The sequence below is a fragment of the Trichomonas vaginalis genome, chromosome IV (genome assembly GCF_026262505.1).
Source record: "Trichomonas vaginalis G3 chromosome IV, whole genome shotgun sequence".
NCBI classification, from domain to species: Eukaryota; Parabasalia; order Trichomonadida; family Trichomonadidae; genus Trichomonas; species Trichomonas vaginalis.
Window position 1 is genome coordinate 16,504,141 of NC_067206.1, and position 17,227 is coordinate 16,521,367.

At 32.3% G+C, this 17,227-nt stretch overlaps 11 protein-coding genes across 11 annotated transcripts, besides 2 other annotated features; 3 read left to right on the top strand and 8 right to left on the bottom strand.

Annotated features, from left to right (window-relative positions):
- Positions 1 to 436: 436 nt before the first annotated feature.
- On the bottom strand, positions 437 to 3,531 carry TVAGG3_0106340 (uncharacterized protein; the record flags this gene model as incomplete). Its single annotated transcript, XM_001303524.1, has 1 exon — positions 454 to 3,372. The coding sequence occupies one exon, from the start codon at positions 3,370 to 3,372 to the stop codon at positions 454 to 456; it is 2,919 nt and encodes a 972-aa protein (XP_001303525.1).
- Positions 3,532 to 3,666: 135 nt separating this feature from the next.
- TVAGG3_0106350 (nuclear-transcribed mRNA catabolic process, deadenylation-dependent decay) lies at positions 3,667 to 4,896 on the top strand (the record flags this gene model as incomplete). The annotated part of the gene is made up of 1 exon (XM_001303525.1): positions 3,866 to 4,594. One exon carries the CDS (start codon positions 3,866 to 3,868, stop codon positions 4,592 to 4,594), a length of 729 nt encoding a protein of 242 aa, XP_001303526.1.
- Positions 4,897 to 5,044: 148 nt separating this feature from the next.
- On the bottom strand, positions 5,045 to 5,869 carry TVAGG3_0106360 (regulation of response to stimulus; the record flags this gene model as incomplete). Its single annotated transcript, XM_051222974.1, has 1 exon — positions 5,131 to 5,538. One exon carries the CDS (start codon positions 5,536 to 5,538, stop codon positions 5,131 to 5,133), a length of 408 nt encoding a protein of 135 aa, XP_051107960.1.
- A 315-nt stretch (positions 5,870 to 6,184) lies between these two features.
- Positions 6,185 to 8,493, bottom strand: TVAGG3_0106370 (WD40 repeat-like family; the record flags this gene model as incomplete). Its single annotated transcript, XM_001303526.1, has 1 exon — positions 6,220 to 8,493. One exon carries the CDS (start codon positions 8,491 to 8,493, stop codon positions 6,220 to 6,222), a length of 2,274 nt encoding a protein of 757 aa, XP_001303527.1.
- Positions 8,494 to 9,224: 731 nt separating this feature from the next.
- On the bottom strand, positions 9,225 to 9,854 carry TVAGG3_0106380 (RNA polymerase II transcription regulator recruiting protein; the record flags this gene model as incomplete). Its single annotated transcript, XM_001303527.1, has 1 exon — positions 9,225 to 9,854. One exon carries the CDS (start codon positions 9,852 to 9,854, stop codon positions 9,225 to 9,227), a length of 630 nt encoding a protein of 209 aa, XP_001303528.1.
- Positions 9,855 to 12,249: 2,395 nt separating this feature from the next.
- Positions 12,250 to 12,936: a terminal%2Cinverted (terminal inverted repeat of Maverick-1A transposon ID:TVAGG3_0106390).
- Positions 12,250 to 17,227: part of a mobile genetic element that runs on past the window's edge.
- Positions 12,937 to 13,173, bottom strand: TVAGG3_0106400 (uncharacterized protein; the record flags this gene model as incomplete). The annotated part of the gene is made up of 1 exon (XM_001303530.1): positions 12,937 to 13,173. One exon carries the CDS (start codon positions 13,171 to 13,173, stop codon positions 12,937 to 12,939), a length of 237 nt encoding a protein of 78 aa, XP_001303531.1.
- On the bottom strand, positions 13,223 to 13,681 carry TVAGG3_0106410 (uncharacterized protein; the record flags this gene model as incomplete). The annotated part of the gene is made up of 1 exon (XM_001303531.1): positions 13,223 to 13,681. The coding sequence occupies one exon, from the start codon at positions 13,679 to 13,681 to the stop codon at positions 13,223 to 13,225; it is 459 nt and encodes a 152-aa protein (XP_001303532.1).
- TVAGG3_0106420 (uncharacterized protein) lies at positions 13,712 to 15,286 on the bottom strand (the record flags this gene model as incomplete). The annotated part of the gene is made up of 1 exon (XM_051222975.1): positions 13,712 to 15,286. The coding sequence occupies one exon, from the start codon at positions 15,284 to 15,286 to the stop codon at positions 13,712 to 13,714; it is 1,575 nt and encodes a 524-aa protein (XP_051107961.1).
- On the bottom strand, positions 15,314 to 15,748 carry TVAGG3_0106430 (uncharacterized protein; the record flags this gene model as incomplete). The annotated part of the gene is made up of 1 exon (XM_001303532.1): positions 15,314 to 15,748. One exon carries the CDS (start codon positions 15,746 to 15,748, stop codon positions 15,314 to 15,316), a length of 435 nt encoding a protein of 144 aa, XP_001303533.1.
- Positions 15,794 to 16,054, top strand: TVAGG3_0106440 (uncharacterized protein; the record flags this gene model as incomplete). The annotated part of the gene is made up of 1 exon (XM_001303533.1): positions 15,794 to 16,054. One exon carries the CDS (start codon positions 15,794 to 15,796, stop codon positions 16,052 to 16,054), a length of 261 nt encoding a protein of 86 aa, XP_001303534.1.
- TVAGG3_0106450 (uncharacterized protein) lies at positions 16,079 to 16,936 on the top strand (the record flags this gene model as incomplete). The annotated part of the gene is made up of 1 exon (XM_001303534.1): positions 16,079 to 16,936. The coding sequence occupies one exon, from the start codon at positions 16,079 to 16,081 to the stop codon at positions 16,934 to 16,936; it is 858 nt and encodes a 285-aa protein (XP_001303535.1).

Below are 17,227 nucleotides of genomic sequence, written 5' to 3' on the forward strand. Positions count from 1 at the left end.
TAAATTAAATGCTCTTATCATGTTGTTAAGGATGGTATCTCACTGATACCTGAATAAAAACTTTGTAAAGAGGTAAAAACCTGTCAATGAATATGATGAGATAAATAAGAGATTATCTACATGGATTTCTTCATTTGCAATTGCTTGGTTGTCACAAATGCTTGTAATGTTAATTTTGTCTCATGAAAATATGTATATGCAAGTAAGACTCCATCCTTAATGTAAAGAATAGGGATGTCCCAACATATCAGCATATTACTGCCCAATATAACAGTAATTAGGTTAGCATTTGTGTTATAAAGTACTCCATTTTCCTCTATGCCTTGCGAATTGCTCAGTGAGATACATCTCAAACGATTGCTTTATTTTAAATAAACTCAATTCTTTGCTGATCTTATATATAATAAGTAAAAAAAATTGACTATTATCCAAATTAGGGCAAATAATTTCTTTTTATTTCAATGATAAAACAAGAGATTTGAGAATCAAATTATATCTGTAAGGATCGAATAGATTTGCATCATTCTCAAATGTACTTTTATCAGCACGAGAAATGAACATACAAATCCATTTCAAGAGATTATTTGTAGATAATGCATCTCCAACAATTGTTCTTGCGTATTGTTTTGGAGGTAATTTCTTAGCTTTTTTCACAGTTATTTCCAATTCGATGTCTTTGTATTCTTTAGAAACAGCTGAAACGAAATCAAGCAAATCTATTTTAAGTCCATCAAACAAACAGTCCGAAACTGTTTTAACAAATATTTCATGGTTTTCTTTCGCATTCGGTAAATCGATCATTGTTCTGTAACTAAACGCTTTCTTAGAGTATTTGTTGATGATTTCTTCATCAATAGAAATAGATGCAGACAAAACAAATGTATGATAAACTACTAATGGTTCTAACAAATCAATAATTGTTTCTAAAACATTATCATTCTTCAATAAACTACTTTCATTGTAATTATCATCAATCCATGTCCATTTTCTTCTTATTATTCTAAAAAATGGTAAAATGAATTTGTCATTCAATCCATAAATACAAAAATTGAATATTTGTAAAGTTATGTCACTTTTTCTACAAAATTCATCAATTTCTTTTTCATATGATGGCAGAATTGATTTTATAGACTCCAAAGACATTCCTTCTTTTCTGTCGTTTAGAAATAGTGATGTCAAAAGTGGAGTCAACTTCAAACTGTCAATTTCTTCTCTGTGGACTGACAATCCTGAAATTCTCATTGATTGGACTGTTCTACTCAATTCTTCGATAAATGGACAATTTGGTTTTTCAGATTTCGTTGGTTTGAAGTTGATTTTGTTCTCTTCAAACAAAAGTGAAGTGTCAAATTCGAATTTACTTGTCATTTTTGAAAAGTTATGTTCATTGATGATTCCAATTCCTTCAAATGACGGTTTTGTAAATTTGTCAGAAATTCGATCGTTATCGTCTTGAAATTCTGACAAAGAATTTGACAAAATGTTTTCGATTTCGGATTGAGTGAAATCTACTGTTGATGGCTTGACAAATAATGATAAATTCTCCGTGAAATTTTCTTTCTTTGAAATTTTTTGAGAAAATGTCACTTTTTCATTCAAATCTAAATATTTCACATCTGATGCATCAGGAACAAGGTCTTCCTCATAAATATGACCGAATTGAATCTGTTGGTTTTCTTCTGGTTTGAATTTAAATGGCTTTCCTTCAAAAGGAGAAATGTAATAATAATCTGGAGGAAGTTCACTTTTTGTCACTTCACTTTTGTCAGAAATAATTTCATTTTGTTGTTTCTCTTCATTTTGACCGTTTTCTACAATTTCTTCTCCAGAAATTTGATTTGTTTCTGATTTTTCTTTTTTGTTATCATTTGTTTCTGAAATTTCTTGTTTGATATCATTGGCTTCAGAGATTTCTGGTTTCTTGACATCTATTTCTTCTTTTTCTGGTTTTTTAACATTTATTCCAGAAATTTCTGGTTTGCTTTCCTTTGTTTCTTCTTTTTCTGTTTTTTTGACATTTGTTTCTGATTTTTCTGGTTTGTTATCATTTGTTTCGGAATTATTTATTGGTTCTTTTGGTTTTTGTGGTTTCTCGTACAAAACCTTAATTTCTGAATTTTCTTCTTTTTTATCTTTGATTTCTACAACTTTTATTGGTTCTTCTTCTTTAACAACATGTGGTTTTTGATACAATACTTTGATTTCAGGAGATTTTTCTTCTTTGATTTTAATTTCCGATTTATCTTCTTTTTTATCTTTGTTTTCAGATAAAATTTGGTTATTTACTTGTTTGTTTTCTGGAACATGAACTTCTTTTTCTTTTTCAGAAATTTCTTGTTTTTCTTCTTTAATTTCATTTTTATCTTTAGAAATTTCTTCTTTTTGTTCATTTTGTTTTGTATTTTGTGGTTTCTCATACAAAACTTTGACTTTTTGGTCTGTTTCTGAGTTATTTATTGGTTGTTCTTTTGTTGTTTGTTTTTCTTTTGTATTTTGATTTGGTTTATCACTGCTTTCATCTGAATCATAGTATTCATTATCGGAACTTTCTGATGAAACTTGAGGTAATTCTTTTGGATTTTCTTCATTTTTAATTATTTCTTCTTGTTTCTTTTGTGTTTGTTCTTCAGATGATTTATTTTTAGTGTTTTCTTCTTGTTTCTTTTGTGTTTGTTCTTCAGATGATTTATTTTTAGTGTTTTCTTCTTGTTTCTTTTGTGTTTGTTCTTCAGATGATTTATTTTTAGTGTTTTCTTTTGGTTCTTCTTCTTTTTTAGGTTCTGGATTTGTAATTTTCGGAGTTTCTTTTGTAACTGGTTTTTCTACAGGATAAAGTTTATTCATTTGTGCAAGAGTAATAAAAGCATGGAAAGTAGATAAGAATTCCATCATTTCTTCGATAGATCCGCACTTGATATGAATAGATTGTGAAACTGGTTGATTTGCGTCTCTAAATACAAAAGATTGACTGAATACGGATTGGTTTCCGAGCTTTGTAATTTCTAATTCTGTAGAAAGAACGATATTTTTCGTGATTTCGGTTAGAATTCCGGCATTTTCATGTCCAGCTGCAAAGAAATGCAACTGAAATTCCCACTTTGCTAGTTTTTGTATAACTGCGAAACATTTAAGTGCTTCCTTTTCTCCAGGAAGAAGAGCGAGAAATTGTCCATCTGCAGTGATATTTCCTGGTTTCAGATCTGAAACAATACGTATATATGAATTAAATATGTCTAGGAATTTTTCTTTGAATCTCTCGAAATCTTTTGAGTGTTTGAATTCGAAATTGAAAATATATTGATTTAGCTTGTCTATTGAAGCCATAACTAATGTGGACTTATGTGCATCATAATCATTGATTTGATATAGCATTCCATGAAGTAAAAATGTGCAATTTCGTGGTTGATTTTTATAAAAAACAAGAAAAGGTCCTACAAGATCGATATTATAAACTCCGCTAAGTTTTTTAGTCTTGGTATTTATGGTTACATCTGAAAAAGTGCTGTTTCCCATGCTGGAAAAGATTTTCGGAGGATTCAGCATTTTTCTTACGATATCGAGCATTCAATTTTTATTTAAATATACAGATTTATAGATACATCATTTTTAAATAGATTTTAGAAATTCAGAAATCATTCAAAAATTGTCACTTTTCAGGATTTATGAAAAAATGAATATTATTACTTGTGCGCAATGTGGTAAGCAAATAGGCTCAAATGAAGGATATTTGAAATGTCGACAGTGTCATTCTTGCATATGTTCCAATTGTAATAAAAATAAAAATGATTTGTCGAATAAATTGTGTCCAAAATGCCTTCAAAATTCTGATACTTCATCTCCACAGAAAGATACGCCTAAAATAGAAATGCCTTCCACATCATCACACCTTGTTGACGTTAGAGTTATCCAAAGAGACTTAGTTTACGTTGTTGGGCTGCCTATACAATATGCTAACGAAGATACACTTCTCAAATATGAATACTTCGGCCAATACGGTCCTATTAAAAAGATAGTTGTGAATGCTTCTCATGTTCATTCTTCAGGAAATCAGACACAGTCTGTCAGTGCATATGTAACATTTAGAAATTGTGAAGACGCTCTTGAATGTATTTACTCTCTTGAATCATTTTCGCTTGATGGAAGTGCAATGAAAGCTTCATTTGGAACAACTAAGTACTGCTCTGCCTTTTTAAGAGGCCAACCATGTACTAATCCAGACTGTATGTATTTGCATCAATGCGGAGAACCAGCTGATAGTTTTAGCAAAGATGAAATTACTGGTAGCTGCTGTCGATTTGTTGACATGACAAGACCAACTAGGCCAAAGGATTACTTGGATTATCCTCAACAGGATGCACGTCCAACGATTTTACCTCCTAGAAGACTTTTAAAGAAGGAAATTTCACCTAAGAAACAAAAGAATGAAAAAAGCTACGTTCTCAACCTTTTGTCTCAAGATTCTATTGATGATGACGACGAAATTTATGTTGATTCTCCAAAAATATCTTTAGCAACTCAACTTAATCTGCAAAAGAACTCATTTAGAGCAATATTTAATACTTTATCTAGAGTTTCTGATTTGGATGATTTTTAACACTAGCAAAATCAATATATATCTTTATTATACACTATATAATGATTTATAATAACTTTTTCCCGACCAAAAACATCCTCTTTTTGCCTTAGAAAGTTTGGATGTCAAAAAAAAATATGAAAAATACGTAAATTTTCAAACATAATGGTTATTACATTATGACAATGAAACCAATGATTTTAGTAATAACCATTCAATCTCTAGTATTATAATCAACAAAGAATAATATCAATATAAAAATTTTGATTGTTATAAACTGGTTTCCAAGTCCTTTGTTGTGAAACTTTTAAACGAGTTTATTAATAAACCCAAAAATGTATTAATTAACTAAATTATTTTGAACTAGGCTTTTTTTAGCCATATTTTAACATTGATTAGTATATTGGATTTACAACAAAGTTGCAAATCTGTTTCAATTATATGTTTGTTCTTAAGATAATGTTATGTGAGCATATATTAATAAAATATTTTTTTTTAAATTTGATCAATAAATTAGATGATCAGATTGTAGGAGGAGCAAAGTTTGTCTTACTAATTTATGAAATTTCTGATCTAGCATTGTTTTTCTCTTCATCGTTATTCGAATCATCATCATCTTTATGTGCAAATTTTCTCTTGTAAACAATGAAACAAATAACTCCAATAGCTACAATAACAAGTAAAGCAACAGTCACTCCCACAATAATGCCTGTCTTGTTATTTCCTTTTTTATTGTCACTATCTTCTTTTTGATCATTAGGATTTTCTTTGTTATCTGGTAGATTATCAGAATTTTCTGGTTGGTTATTAGGATTTTCTGGCTGTTCATCAGGAGTTTCTGGTCCAATTTTATGAGTGATTGTCTTTCCACCAATTTGATCCTCAGTATAATTTACAGATGTGATAACTTCCTCGCATGATTTGGCATTTTTAAGAAAATCACCTTCAAGTGACTGATACTCCAACTAATGTAACACTATCAGGAATTATTACACTTTTGAGATTAGAACATAAATAAAATATTTTACTTTCGATTGACGTTGTGCCACTTGAAAATTCATATGAATCACCTTCCGGACATTCAGAATATGAATATGAAAAAAGGCAAGACAGCATTCTAAGAAAATGAAATTAAGTGATAGGTTTGAATAGTTTACAAAAAAAGACAATAGGTAATAATCTTCATAAGTTTAGATTTTCATTGAAGAATGATAATAAAATTAGCATAACTAGGTTAATACAAATCTGATAAGATCTGCTGTCATTAAACTTTACTTAATTTATTTTATGAATTTTATGTTTTTTCATTAAGTAACTAACTGATGCATTTTAAATACTATAAAATCATATAAAAACAATGAATATATGCATTAAATTTCCTAAAACTAAGAAAAAAAAACAATAGAGCTCTAAATTTGAAACATAACTTAAAAAACGATAGGTCTGTTATTTGCAACGCAATGAGTATGATCATACTCATTTCTATTATTTTCCAGGGGTTCCCAGTGTAATTACCATAAAACATTTGAGATAACTCTACATGGCATTTGCCAGCAAATGCCATGTAAAATATAAACAATCATAGTATTTTAATTAAAAAATGAAATAAGAGCAATCAAACATAATATTTTATTTAAAAAATTATATTATTGTTGTGGAATTTGATATATCGCGGTACTAGAATCTTCAAACACAATTGCAAGAGTATCGGGAACACTTATCTGTGAAGAAGAAAGAGCTTTCATTGATATAATCCTCTTATCAACCTTAGTCAATGTCTGGAAAACAATTTTAGTTCCCATTGCAGAACATGTCAAAACTCTTGTTGAAGTTGCAATGCAGAACTTGTCATCATCAATTGCACAGAAACAAACAATGTTAGATTTATCAAATGGGATCTTCTTCATGCTCATATCCCTTGAAATGTACCAAATCATTCTTGCGAAACAAACGTAAAAACCTCTTGAACTTGCTTCGAAAAATCTTGGAGGAGCAGGGAAATCAACGGTGTCAATTCTGTTTCCTCTCATATCAAATATTGCGACGCATTTGTTACATATAACGTAAGCGCTTTCATCTACTGCACAAATAGCTCTTGCGTCATCTGCGTCGATTAGAGATTGATGGTCGACATCTATTTCCCTATGCGAGTACAAAACAATCAACTCGTTATCAGCTGTCAACGCGAAGAATCGAATTCCCAAAGAAGACAAAGTGGAAAAACAAACAGATGATGAACAGATGCCAATAAGTCGCTTAGGAATAACAGCAACTAATTTCTTTGATGGGAAATTGTATATGGACATTCCTCCAGGTCCTCCTAATGCAAGAAGGTCGGCGGCGAAAGCAGAGATCTGCGCACCATTGAATTTTGGTAATGAACACCATTGGAACTTGTCACGACTAACAACAGCACAAGCAAGATCCCATTGAACTAAAACTGAGTCGTCTGTAATGTGTGTCACTTTTTTCACGGGTGTGTTGAATGGTTTCATGTTTACAATTGGGCCTCTTTCTTCTAATGATGCTAAAATAAAACTGCCATCGTCAAAACCGCTGGCAACCGTCGTTTTTGAGAGGGAAAGACAAAGACATTGTCCTGTGTGGAATGTGAGGTTGAACGGGTCACCTACGTATGATGTAACATGTACTCCTTGTTTAATGGTTGATATCGCGTAGTGTATTGGCGAAATTGCGACATCAATAATTGGAGATGTCATTGTTTCCTCTTTTATGAGTTGTATTGCCTTGGAATCACTAGGAACTTTAAGAATGTAAACAGTTTTGACTGATGCAGCAATGACAAATTCTGAATTTTCTGAATTACAGCCTGCAAAGGCAACAATGTTGTTTGTACATTCCCATGTTGCACCATTGTATCCTGTGACTTTTTTACCTTCGTATTTGGTCTGAATTGTGGGAATTGATGGCATTGAAATCGTTGGAAATGTTTTGATGCTATCTTCATCGCATTGGATGAGAATTGACTTGTATTCACTTAGCCTGATAGGTGCAACAATATGAACTTTGTGTTCTGTGCCATTTAGGATCAAATCTCCACTTGATGTAAGATAAATCAGAAAATCGCCGGTGGATTCGACACGTAATGGTGGATTCGACAATCTAAGTACTTCTGTGAATGAATCTGCTGTAACTGAATATCCAATTCCTTCAGGTGTAAAGATTATTGTTTTTTCGGTATTCCAAGCTTGAGAAGCGCATGTAACATCGGGTATTTCGGCGATTTCGCGGAATGGATTGAATCCAAATATCTTTCCATTTTGGAAAAAGATTTTGGAATTTAAATATCTGGAAAAACAAGAAATGTTTGCGGTATAGGGTCCTTGCATAAGTTCTTCTGTGGTGAAATTATATATGTATGTAGCGACTAAATACTCTTTTTCCGTTTTAATTAATGCAATAAATGCTGAAGAATTTTTTTCAATTAAATATTGATCTTCGAATGGATGGCATCGCTCTAAACGTACTATCTTTCCATTTTTGATAGGCCACTCAATCTGATATTGAACAGGGCTCTTTTTTGATAATTTAACCATTTTACCGCTTTCAAACAAAATGTAGTTGTAATCGAATTTATCAGTAAGCATTGTGTGATGAGACATGATGTTTTCGTGAATATTCGTTGAAGAATGAACTTTAAATTCAGCGTTATCTAAAAAAATAGAGTGTGCTTGCTGATCTTCTGTTATAATAACAAAATTAAGTGCTTCTTCTTTAGGGTTATTTGATACAAATAGTGAAACAACTGGGAATTGGAAAGTTACTTTCGAAACTAATTCAAGTGTTTCTAAATAGTAAACTGCAAGTGAGTCATATTGATAGTGTATGATAACTTTTTCCCCATTATGTGTTCCAATCTCAAAATTTCCAAAAGAATCAAAAGGAGAAGAAGAATTCATTACTGTCACTTTTTTAAATTGAGAGTTATTTTAAGGGTGCATATACGCCTGTAAGGCACAACTTCCAACAACTCTGAGATTGTTAATAAGTGTATTAAAAGGTAGTTCCACGAAGATCAAGACAGCAGATTTCCGAATAATAGAATCAATAGACTCCATAATTTTTATGAATTAATCGTCATGTTATGATTTAAATATCAAATTTAATTTCCTATATTCAATATACCTTTTGTTTTACGCAATGTGTTTCCTGTCAATTGCGAAAGGCATTGCCTGTGTATGTATATTTGCTTATGAGATATTCATTATTATTTTATGAAAATGTTTTTTATTATACATCTTATGATCCCATATGCAAATTTTCCCAAGGAATATTTCATATTGATATCAATAACTATATGAAAAAAAAATATATGTAAGTAATAATGAAAATGGTTTATGAATAAAATCAAAATGAAAATAAAACAGGATGCCATATAAATTCTTATAATGCTAGCAATGCCAAAGCAGCAATAGAATTAACAAGATTATAAGTAAGCCTTTGCAAAATAAGATAAAAAACATCAGAGCATTAATTGCTTAGCCGAGATATGCATCAATGTGTTCGGCTAATTGTCAAATAGTTTTAAAAATTTAACGGTAAAGAAGCCAGATTATGGCAAGGTAAAAATAATTCAAAAACTTTTTAAAAATCTCTAATTTTATTACATACAAACATGGGAACTTACGATCTAAAAAGCAAGTTCGAATGACTCGAAAATATCGGAAGCGACGGACCAGTCGATTAAGTCATCAACTTTAGAGTTTGAGTTGTCCTCAAATACTGTAGCTGAAGGGTACTCCATTGGTGCTGGGGATGGAGCTGTATTGATTTGTTGTTGATAGGCCATTTCATAATTAGTTATTGGAGGTGTCTGGACATAAATTGGACTGGACTGTGGTGACAATTTTGCCTTTTTGCTTGTTCCTGTAGCTAAAAAGCTAACATTATGAGTTCTAAGAAATTCAAGTGTTACTCCTCTTCTTTTCAAAACCATATATCTGGATTTTATACTGATATCAGATCTATTATTGAAGTATTTGGAAATAACAACCCATTTAGCACCAAATTCTTGATATTTTTCAAGAAGAAGAATATCTTCTGCGACAGAAAATGGACTTCTGTTAATATTTGGATTTAAGTAGTTTTCCCATCTTTCCTTACATTGGCGTGGATTTCTATCACCCATTTTTTCAGATATAAGTTTCCAATTTAACTCAGAGCATTGAGATATAATGGAGCAAAGCCTCATATCATCCTCCTTTGTGAACTTGCACTTTGGATGACACTTTGGAGAAGAGCACATATCATCAGATATCATTGTAGAATAATGAGTTTTTCCTTCTCAAAATTCTTCCATAGAAAATTCCCGCTAATTGAGAACAACTCTCAATTGATATAAATTATGAATATTTATGAAAAATGATTGGCATAAGATTGTAAATATATATTCCTTTTTATCTGAATTCAGATGAAGTTTTCTATGTACCATCCTTTCACGAACCTCAGAGTCTACACAAAAACCACGGAGTCCATTGAGAGAGTTCTATCAAAAAGTCAAATTTTCTTAGAAAGATTTGAGAGCTTCACAAAAATTGAGAGATATACTCATAGGATTTGGAATGCTGAAAAATAGTAAGACTATGATATTTAGTATCTATACCGAACATTAGTTTATATTTCATCAACAATTGATGAATTTGCATATGCGAGACCGTTTAGATTTGTGAAAAAGTAAACGTTCACCATTACATGCGGGAATAGCTCAAATCTGCACTGAAATCCTTTATTGCGGTATTATCCGCTTGGTTCTCCAACTAATTTAAGTGATACCATGCAGATTTATCATATAAATAGAGGAGATTAAGTAGATCTTCTTCTCACGAATCTTCTTGAGAAAGACGATCTACGTTCTATTGTTATTTTATGATAGTACATGCATAAGTTTATGGTCTCTTTCAAAAAAACCTAAATCAAAAAAAAATTAATAATTTATATTTGGAATTTTGGTTTGTTACAAGCCAAAATGACAATATAAACTATTACATTACAGATCCTGCCATATCAGGCTTTGAATGGCATAAAAAAATATTATTTTTTTTTATGCTCCAAATATTACTAATAGCGTTCGAATAACGTACTATAGCAAAAGCCGATAATATTCCCTTAACCTTGGCGTTAATTTGATTAAAAATTTAATTTTTTACCAATTTTTCAAGAAAATGAAAGAAATATGTTTAATACAGTCCATTAGGGCAAAATGAATCGTTGGCAATGTTATACTAGCCAAAATAGGCCTATGGGGTGTAGCAATGCTCTCAATTATTTGAAATCCCTTTCAAAAATTGTGGGTCTCATAGAATTCACTCCGTGGTTTTTGTGTAGGATCTGAGGTTCTCAAAAGGATGGTATAGTTTTGAAAATTAAATCAACAAAAATTTTAGGAATATAATACTTTTTTTGGATTTATTTAAAAATCCTAAATATTATAAAATCAATAATCTTCTCAAAAAATTTCCATCATTGAGACAGTATTTGATTTGATAATAATGTAGAAAATACATATCCCTGGAAGTGTGCGATCCAATTCCAATTATCAGAAATTTCTGATATCTCACAATCAGCGGGGCCTATTTTTCTCAAAATTTCTGCAATTTATTATAGCGATCAATTATATAGAATTTACAAATTATGAAATATAAAATTTTCATAAAAGGAAATAATCGTTCCCATCATGACGATAGAGTAAAAACGTGCTTTTTCTTGTCTATATTTATTGGAAGGAAATTCAACATTTTATGTTCGTGTTTGGTGTTACAATTCATGAGGGAGATGTAAGGTTGCAAAAAGCGGGGAACGATACAGAAATTGAGAGAACCCGGCCCCTTAAGCGAGAACCCAGCACGGGGAAATGAACGATATAAAATGTAGTTTTTTCCTTATTTTTATCTCAATTTTTAATTTTTGAGAGGAAAAATTCAAGAAAAATATAGAGTTTAACGAGAAAAACATATGTATTTTGAGTACTCTTTCTATATTTTATTAAACAAAGAAATCAAAAATTCTCCGCTACGCGGCAATATTTTTGGAAACCCACTTTTCTAACCGTGGGTTAACTCAATTTTTTGAGAACTTTGAGAGGAAAACCGAACCCATTTACGGCTGGGGCGTTATATCTCGCTATCCAATCTTTTTCAGACCGTTAGAATTGCACATTGACCGCCGGGTTACCGAACCCACATCCATTAGTGCAATTTCCAATTCGGTTTAAGATCATTTTATTCTATAGCAAAATTCATGATAATATCATCGGAGCAAATTCAACAAAATAAAACTCGATTGTTTAATGAAATTACAAATTAAACCTTCCATATTACAGAATTATATCAATTTTTACAAAAAATTAAGTTATTCAAGGTAGTAAAAAAGAAGTATTAGTAATAAAATGAATATTTACTTAGATTTCTTTTGATTACGGCGTCGTTTTGAATTGTAAATGTACAAGAAAATCATTTTCGCTTTGACCAATGCTTCTGATGCACGGCAACTAAGGGAATCAAAATGATGCTTCTGATAAGAGAATAACCTTTCAACAGCTGCTTCCGTTGCTGCAGCCGATAATAATTTCACTGCAATACGTGCTAGCTCTTTCCATTTCTGGTTGTTGACTAATGCTTTCCAGAATTTATACGGATCTGGTTCACTCAAATCGAAGCAGTTAGTAAACATATCAAGTGTACGGTGGCACTGCGTTCCACCTTACCCAATACTTGTGAATTTGACACTTTACAAAACCGTTAACGTATATTTTACAACACAAACGACAACACTAACTTAACCTTAAATATTTACAAAGCCGCCAACCACCTCACCTCACTACTGTAAAAATAAACGTTCTCACTTACAAAAGTATTGCAACTCTTCCCATTGCTGTGCTTCACACAATAGTTCATAATCTTCTGACTCACTTTCTTCTTCATATAGGTCAAAATCACTGTCAAAATAAATGTTAGTAAGTTTTGACAAAGCTAATGAAACACGTTTACCGTTTGTATCGTATGCTTGTATAAACTTTCCATTCTTCATTCCTTCATAAACGCTCAAACTAACTTTACCTTTTCTCCCTCGTATCTGATAGAATGTATTTTCACGAGGAACGAAGAACAAATTCTTGAACTCATGACCGTTGTAGTTTGTTATCTCAATAGTTTTCGTCATTTATATAAAAATAAAATAAAAATAAAATAAAAATAAAATAAAAATAAAATAAAAAATAAACTTAAAAATAAATGATATCACCACCCTCACACGTATGAAAACATAGCACAAAAATAAATTTAGGTGAAGTGGTGAGATCTCACCTGTTTTTTCACCTCTTTTTTCACCCTGTTGAATTCATTGCTTTATAACTCTCTTCCTTTCTCCAACTCTTCTAACTTCTTCTTAAGTTCAGCAATGTTGTCCTCATGAAGTTTAATCTTTCTCAAAATTCCTTCTTTATCTAATGGTTGCTTTATCTTTCTAAACTGAACTCTACCATCCTTCATAGTATGAATGTAAAAACCTTCTGGAATAGTTCCTGATTTAATGTATTCTACCAAAAACTTTTGTTTCATTGCTTCAGTGACTTTATTTGTCATTTCAATCAAATAAAAATTTTAATATTAAATAAAAAATAACGTTATTTTTTCAGTAAGGAAACGCAGGAGTTTTACGATTTATTTGAGGAGTAGGTTCTGGTTTAAATGTTGGAGTCGGTTTAGGAGTTGACTTTTGAACAGGAGTTTGTACTTCCATAGGTTCAGGAGTCATTGAAGGTGTTGTTTGTGAAGGCGTTGGTTTTGGCGAAGGTGTTGGAGTTTGTTTAACTTCAGCTACTTCAGTATTATTTACAACATTTGCTTTATTTCTTTTCAACATCATAACTGCTCCTGCTGTAGCTAGCAAACCTAGTGGGAGACCATATTTTATATAAGGACTTGACCAAATGCTATTTTTGACAGGAGCTGGTGGAACACCTAACCTTGGTGAGACTGCTCTTTGCCATTGTGCAGCTCGTAAGAAATATTCAATAGGTGCTCCATAATCGTTTGGTAAAGTTTGTTTCATAGATGGTGAAGGTTCACGAGAGCTTGATGAAGAACTCATTTATAAGCTTTAAAAATAAACGTTCATCCTTTATTCCTCACCGTCGTCCGTAGCTAAGTTATAGTCATCTAATCTTATTATGGGGATGCCATTAGCACGCACCTGAATGGCAAAGCAACAATCCCTCATAAATCCAATAAGTGGCTTTGGTACATTTTCAGTTGCTAGTTCAATAGGTCCTTTAACAGACAATTTGTATGTTATTGGAGCAGTAGATGTTTGACCTTGCTGGAAGCAAAAGTCCACTTCTGTTGGAAAACCACATAAGAAATGTGTGTTGTCATAGCTATCCCATTTATGTTCCACACTACCATCATCCACCAATGACCTCATAACATCTTCATTAAATCCTATCATATCATTGTTTGTATTGCAAGCGTTCGCAACCATTTCATAAAATACAGGTCCATATGATTTTTCAGGTTCTGCAGGCATATTTCCATAAGCTCCCATGGAAAGCTGAAGATATTTAAACTTAGGGTTCTCAAAATTAACATAATAGTTGTCTTTCTTTCTAAATAGTGCCCAAATACTTTTAACATTAATAGGCGTATAAGCTGCTGTAAATGTTGCACTTGAACTATCTGTATTCTTTGAGAATGAACCGTCCATAGGAATCCAATCCATAACTTTAACAGGAAAACATAAAGCCTCGTTTGTATAATGTTCTACAAGTTCTGTATAAATGTTAGGGTCTAAAGAGAATGACTTTGGATGAATGAAACATTCATTAAAATCCATCTTTGTTCGAAATAGTTGCTGGGTTACAGTTGTAATAGTAACTGTTCCACTAGCTTCTACTGCCTTCGTTATCATAGTGAATGGTTCATTCCATGGAACAAATTTATTTGTCGGTGGATTTGAATCTGAAGCAAATGCAACTTTAAGAGTTGGATTGAAAGCAATGATATCATTTACAGATATAGATGTGCATTGTAAGGCGTCGCTACTGAACTTTACTTTAAGCTGAATGTTTCCTGCAAAAGCTGGAATAAATCGAATAGCTTCTAATGGAAGGAATCTTCTAACAGGAATTCTTAAACGAAGCTTAAAATCAAATGATTTTCCTGCTGTAATTGGACCACTAACAATTTGTCCTGTTCTGCATGTTCCCGAATGACTCCATACATCTTCATGTCGAGTCTTTGAGAAAACATCTACTTTCTTTATTTGTTCGGTAGTTTGTGAGTTTGAAGTTATATATGCTTCTTCTCTTGCGTTGTCTTGAGAATATACGATACGACCATTTGCAAGGATTTGATATCCAGCAACTGCATAGAAAGCGTCATCGAAACCAATCCAAAATCCTGGTGGGTTTGTTTTATTGGAACCTGAACCAATTTCTTTATCTACAATAAATTGACCTTCCATTTTATACGTAATGAATGTATTGTAAAGGTCCAACATATTTTCACCAGGAGGTGAGAGATTGAATGTTACCCATGTGTTATCTTTAGCAGTTCCAGGTTGTGATGGAATCTTTGCGTCAGAATATTTTCTATTAGTGTCACCAATTTGAACTGCATTGTCTATGATATCGAAATATGAGCGAATCTGATGAATATGCTCTGCTGGAGTAAATTCGTTTAGCTGTTCGTTCTGCATGTATTTACTTCAGATAAAAATATCTATTTACTTCATTATTCTCACTCTTCTTCTTGGCATTCGTGGTGGAAGTTGTTTCTTGACATTTTCAATGAACTGTACATTCTCTTTTGTCTCAACTTCTTTCACTGGTGGGTCAGGGTTCTTTGACTCGGTTTGTTTTTCAATGAAATTCACGAACTTTGCAATAAGCTCTTGGTTCGTTATTGAAAGTACATCTGGCTTCTTTTCTTCTTGTTCTTTTGGTGGCTCAGTTTGAACAGAAGGTTTTATATGGGCTTCGTGGACTTCACCCTTACCATACACCTTAATGTTGTCGCTTTCTGCATTCGCTAATGGAACCTTTCTTTTTCTTACGTATATTTTACCATCTTTACTCTGACTTACGTAATAGAAAGGATGTTGTATTCCTCTTGCGTCATTTAATATAATAGACTCTCGCTCTGATTTTGACAAGCTCATTTTACATCGGTTAAAGTTTTAATTTTGTTTTTTATCTGCAGTCAAATGACTCAGACAAGCCCTACGGACAAGACCCAAGGGGTCATAGATGTTGAAGCATTGAAGAAAGAAATTCGCGAGCAAATTTTATCCGAACTGAAGGAACAAAAACAAGAACAAAAGCCAGAGAGACCAAAGAGAAAACTTAGTGAAAAACAACTTGCTGCATTAGCTGCTGGAAGACAAAAGAACCCACGTTTGCTGGCGAAAAAAGCTAGAGAAGAAGCTGAAGCAAAAGCTAAAGAAGCTGAAGCAAAGAAAGAGTAAATGGTTTATTTTTATCCGAATTAAATGTATAGACAAATACCTTTATCTGTTGCGTTCAGTAGTGAAAACCCTGACGTCAAAATAAAGGGGAACAGAGTAACGTTTAAGTTTCCAACAGACTGGATTGTGAACATAAATGAAGAGAAGTACATTGGCATAACATCTATGTATATAACACGTGCTTTCAGAAAGGTTGACTTTATACTTCAAGTCGAGATAGAAAATGACGAACAGTCTTTAAGCGCCCAAAACATTCACATATACAAATACTTTAAAGACGATACAACATTGTTGCAATGTATGATTTCATTTAATGAAATGTTCGAGAAAAAGTTTAACATTGAAGTACAAACTTTACAGCCTTTACGTGAGTTTCTTGCACAACTGAAAGAAGAAGGTAGTCAGCCACAACTTATAGACTTTCATTATGAATTTAATGAAAATGAAGATGGAACACATGACTGTCAGTTTGTTGTATTCTCACCATTCAATGAAGTCGCTAAAGAGAAAGAAAATCCATTACGTATAAGATTTCAAATCTCTGAACCAAGTGACGATTTCAAGAATGTTTTCAATTATGATGCAATGCTTCCGAGGAAAAATGAATTTTCAAAGATTGTAACACCTGGCATTTGGGATAGAAAGCAAGCTATTCTTTTCTCTAATATAGCCAAAGGCGTTGAAAATGAGTTCATTGGTCATACAAGAACTACACCACTGCCAAATCCTAAATACTATAAATTAACTGGCTTCAATCGTGAGTTTTGGATAGACATGTTCTCCACTCATGACCATAACTGCCCAGTGTTCTTACCTCCAGACCATAAGGACTGTCTCTACATTGAAGCACAACTCTTAAACTCTACCATCGCAGTATTGTAAATGACCACATGGGCTTCGCCCTTGCTGCTAGCGGCTTATTTTTATCACGAATGACCTCATTGCTGACAAAAATAAATGACCTCAGAACTTCAACTTACGAATAAAGCTTGTTTTAGTCGTTATTGAGAAGTTAAACTTCTCTTCAAAGCAAGGTTGATATGACTTACATAAGTCAAATCCAATCTCTTGACCGTCATAAAGTGCTTTGTAAAGTTTCATTAAACTGAACTCAGAGTCTTTGTCATATGTTCCAACAGGTATGTGAATGTTCTTATCTTCATTGTAATAGCA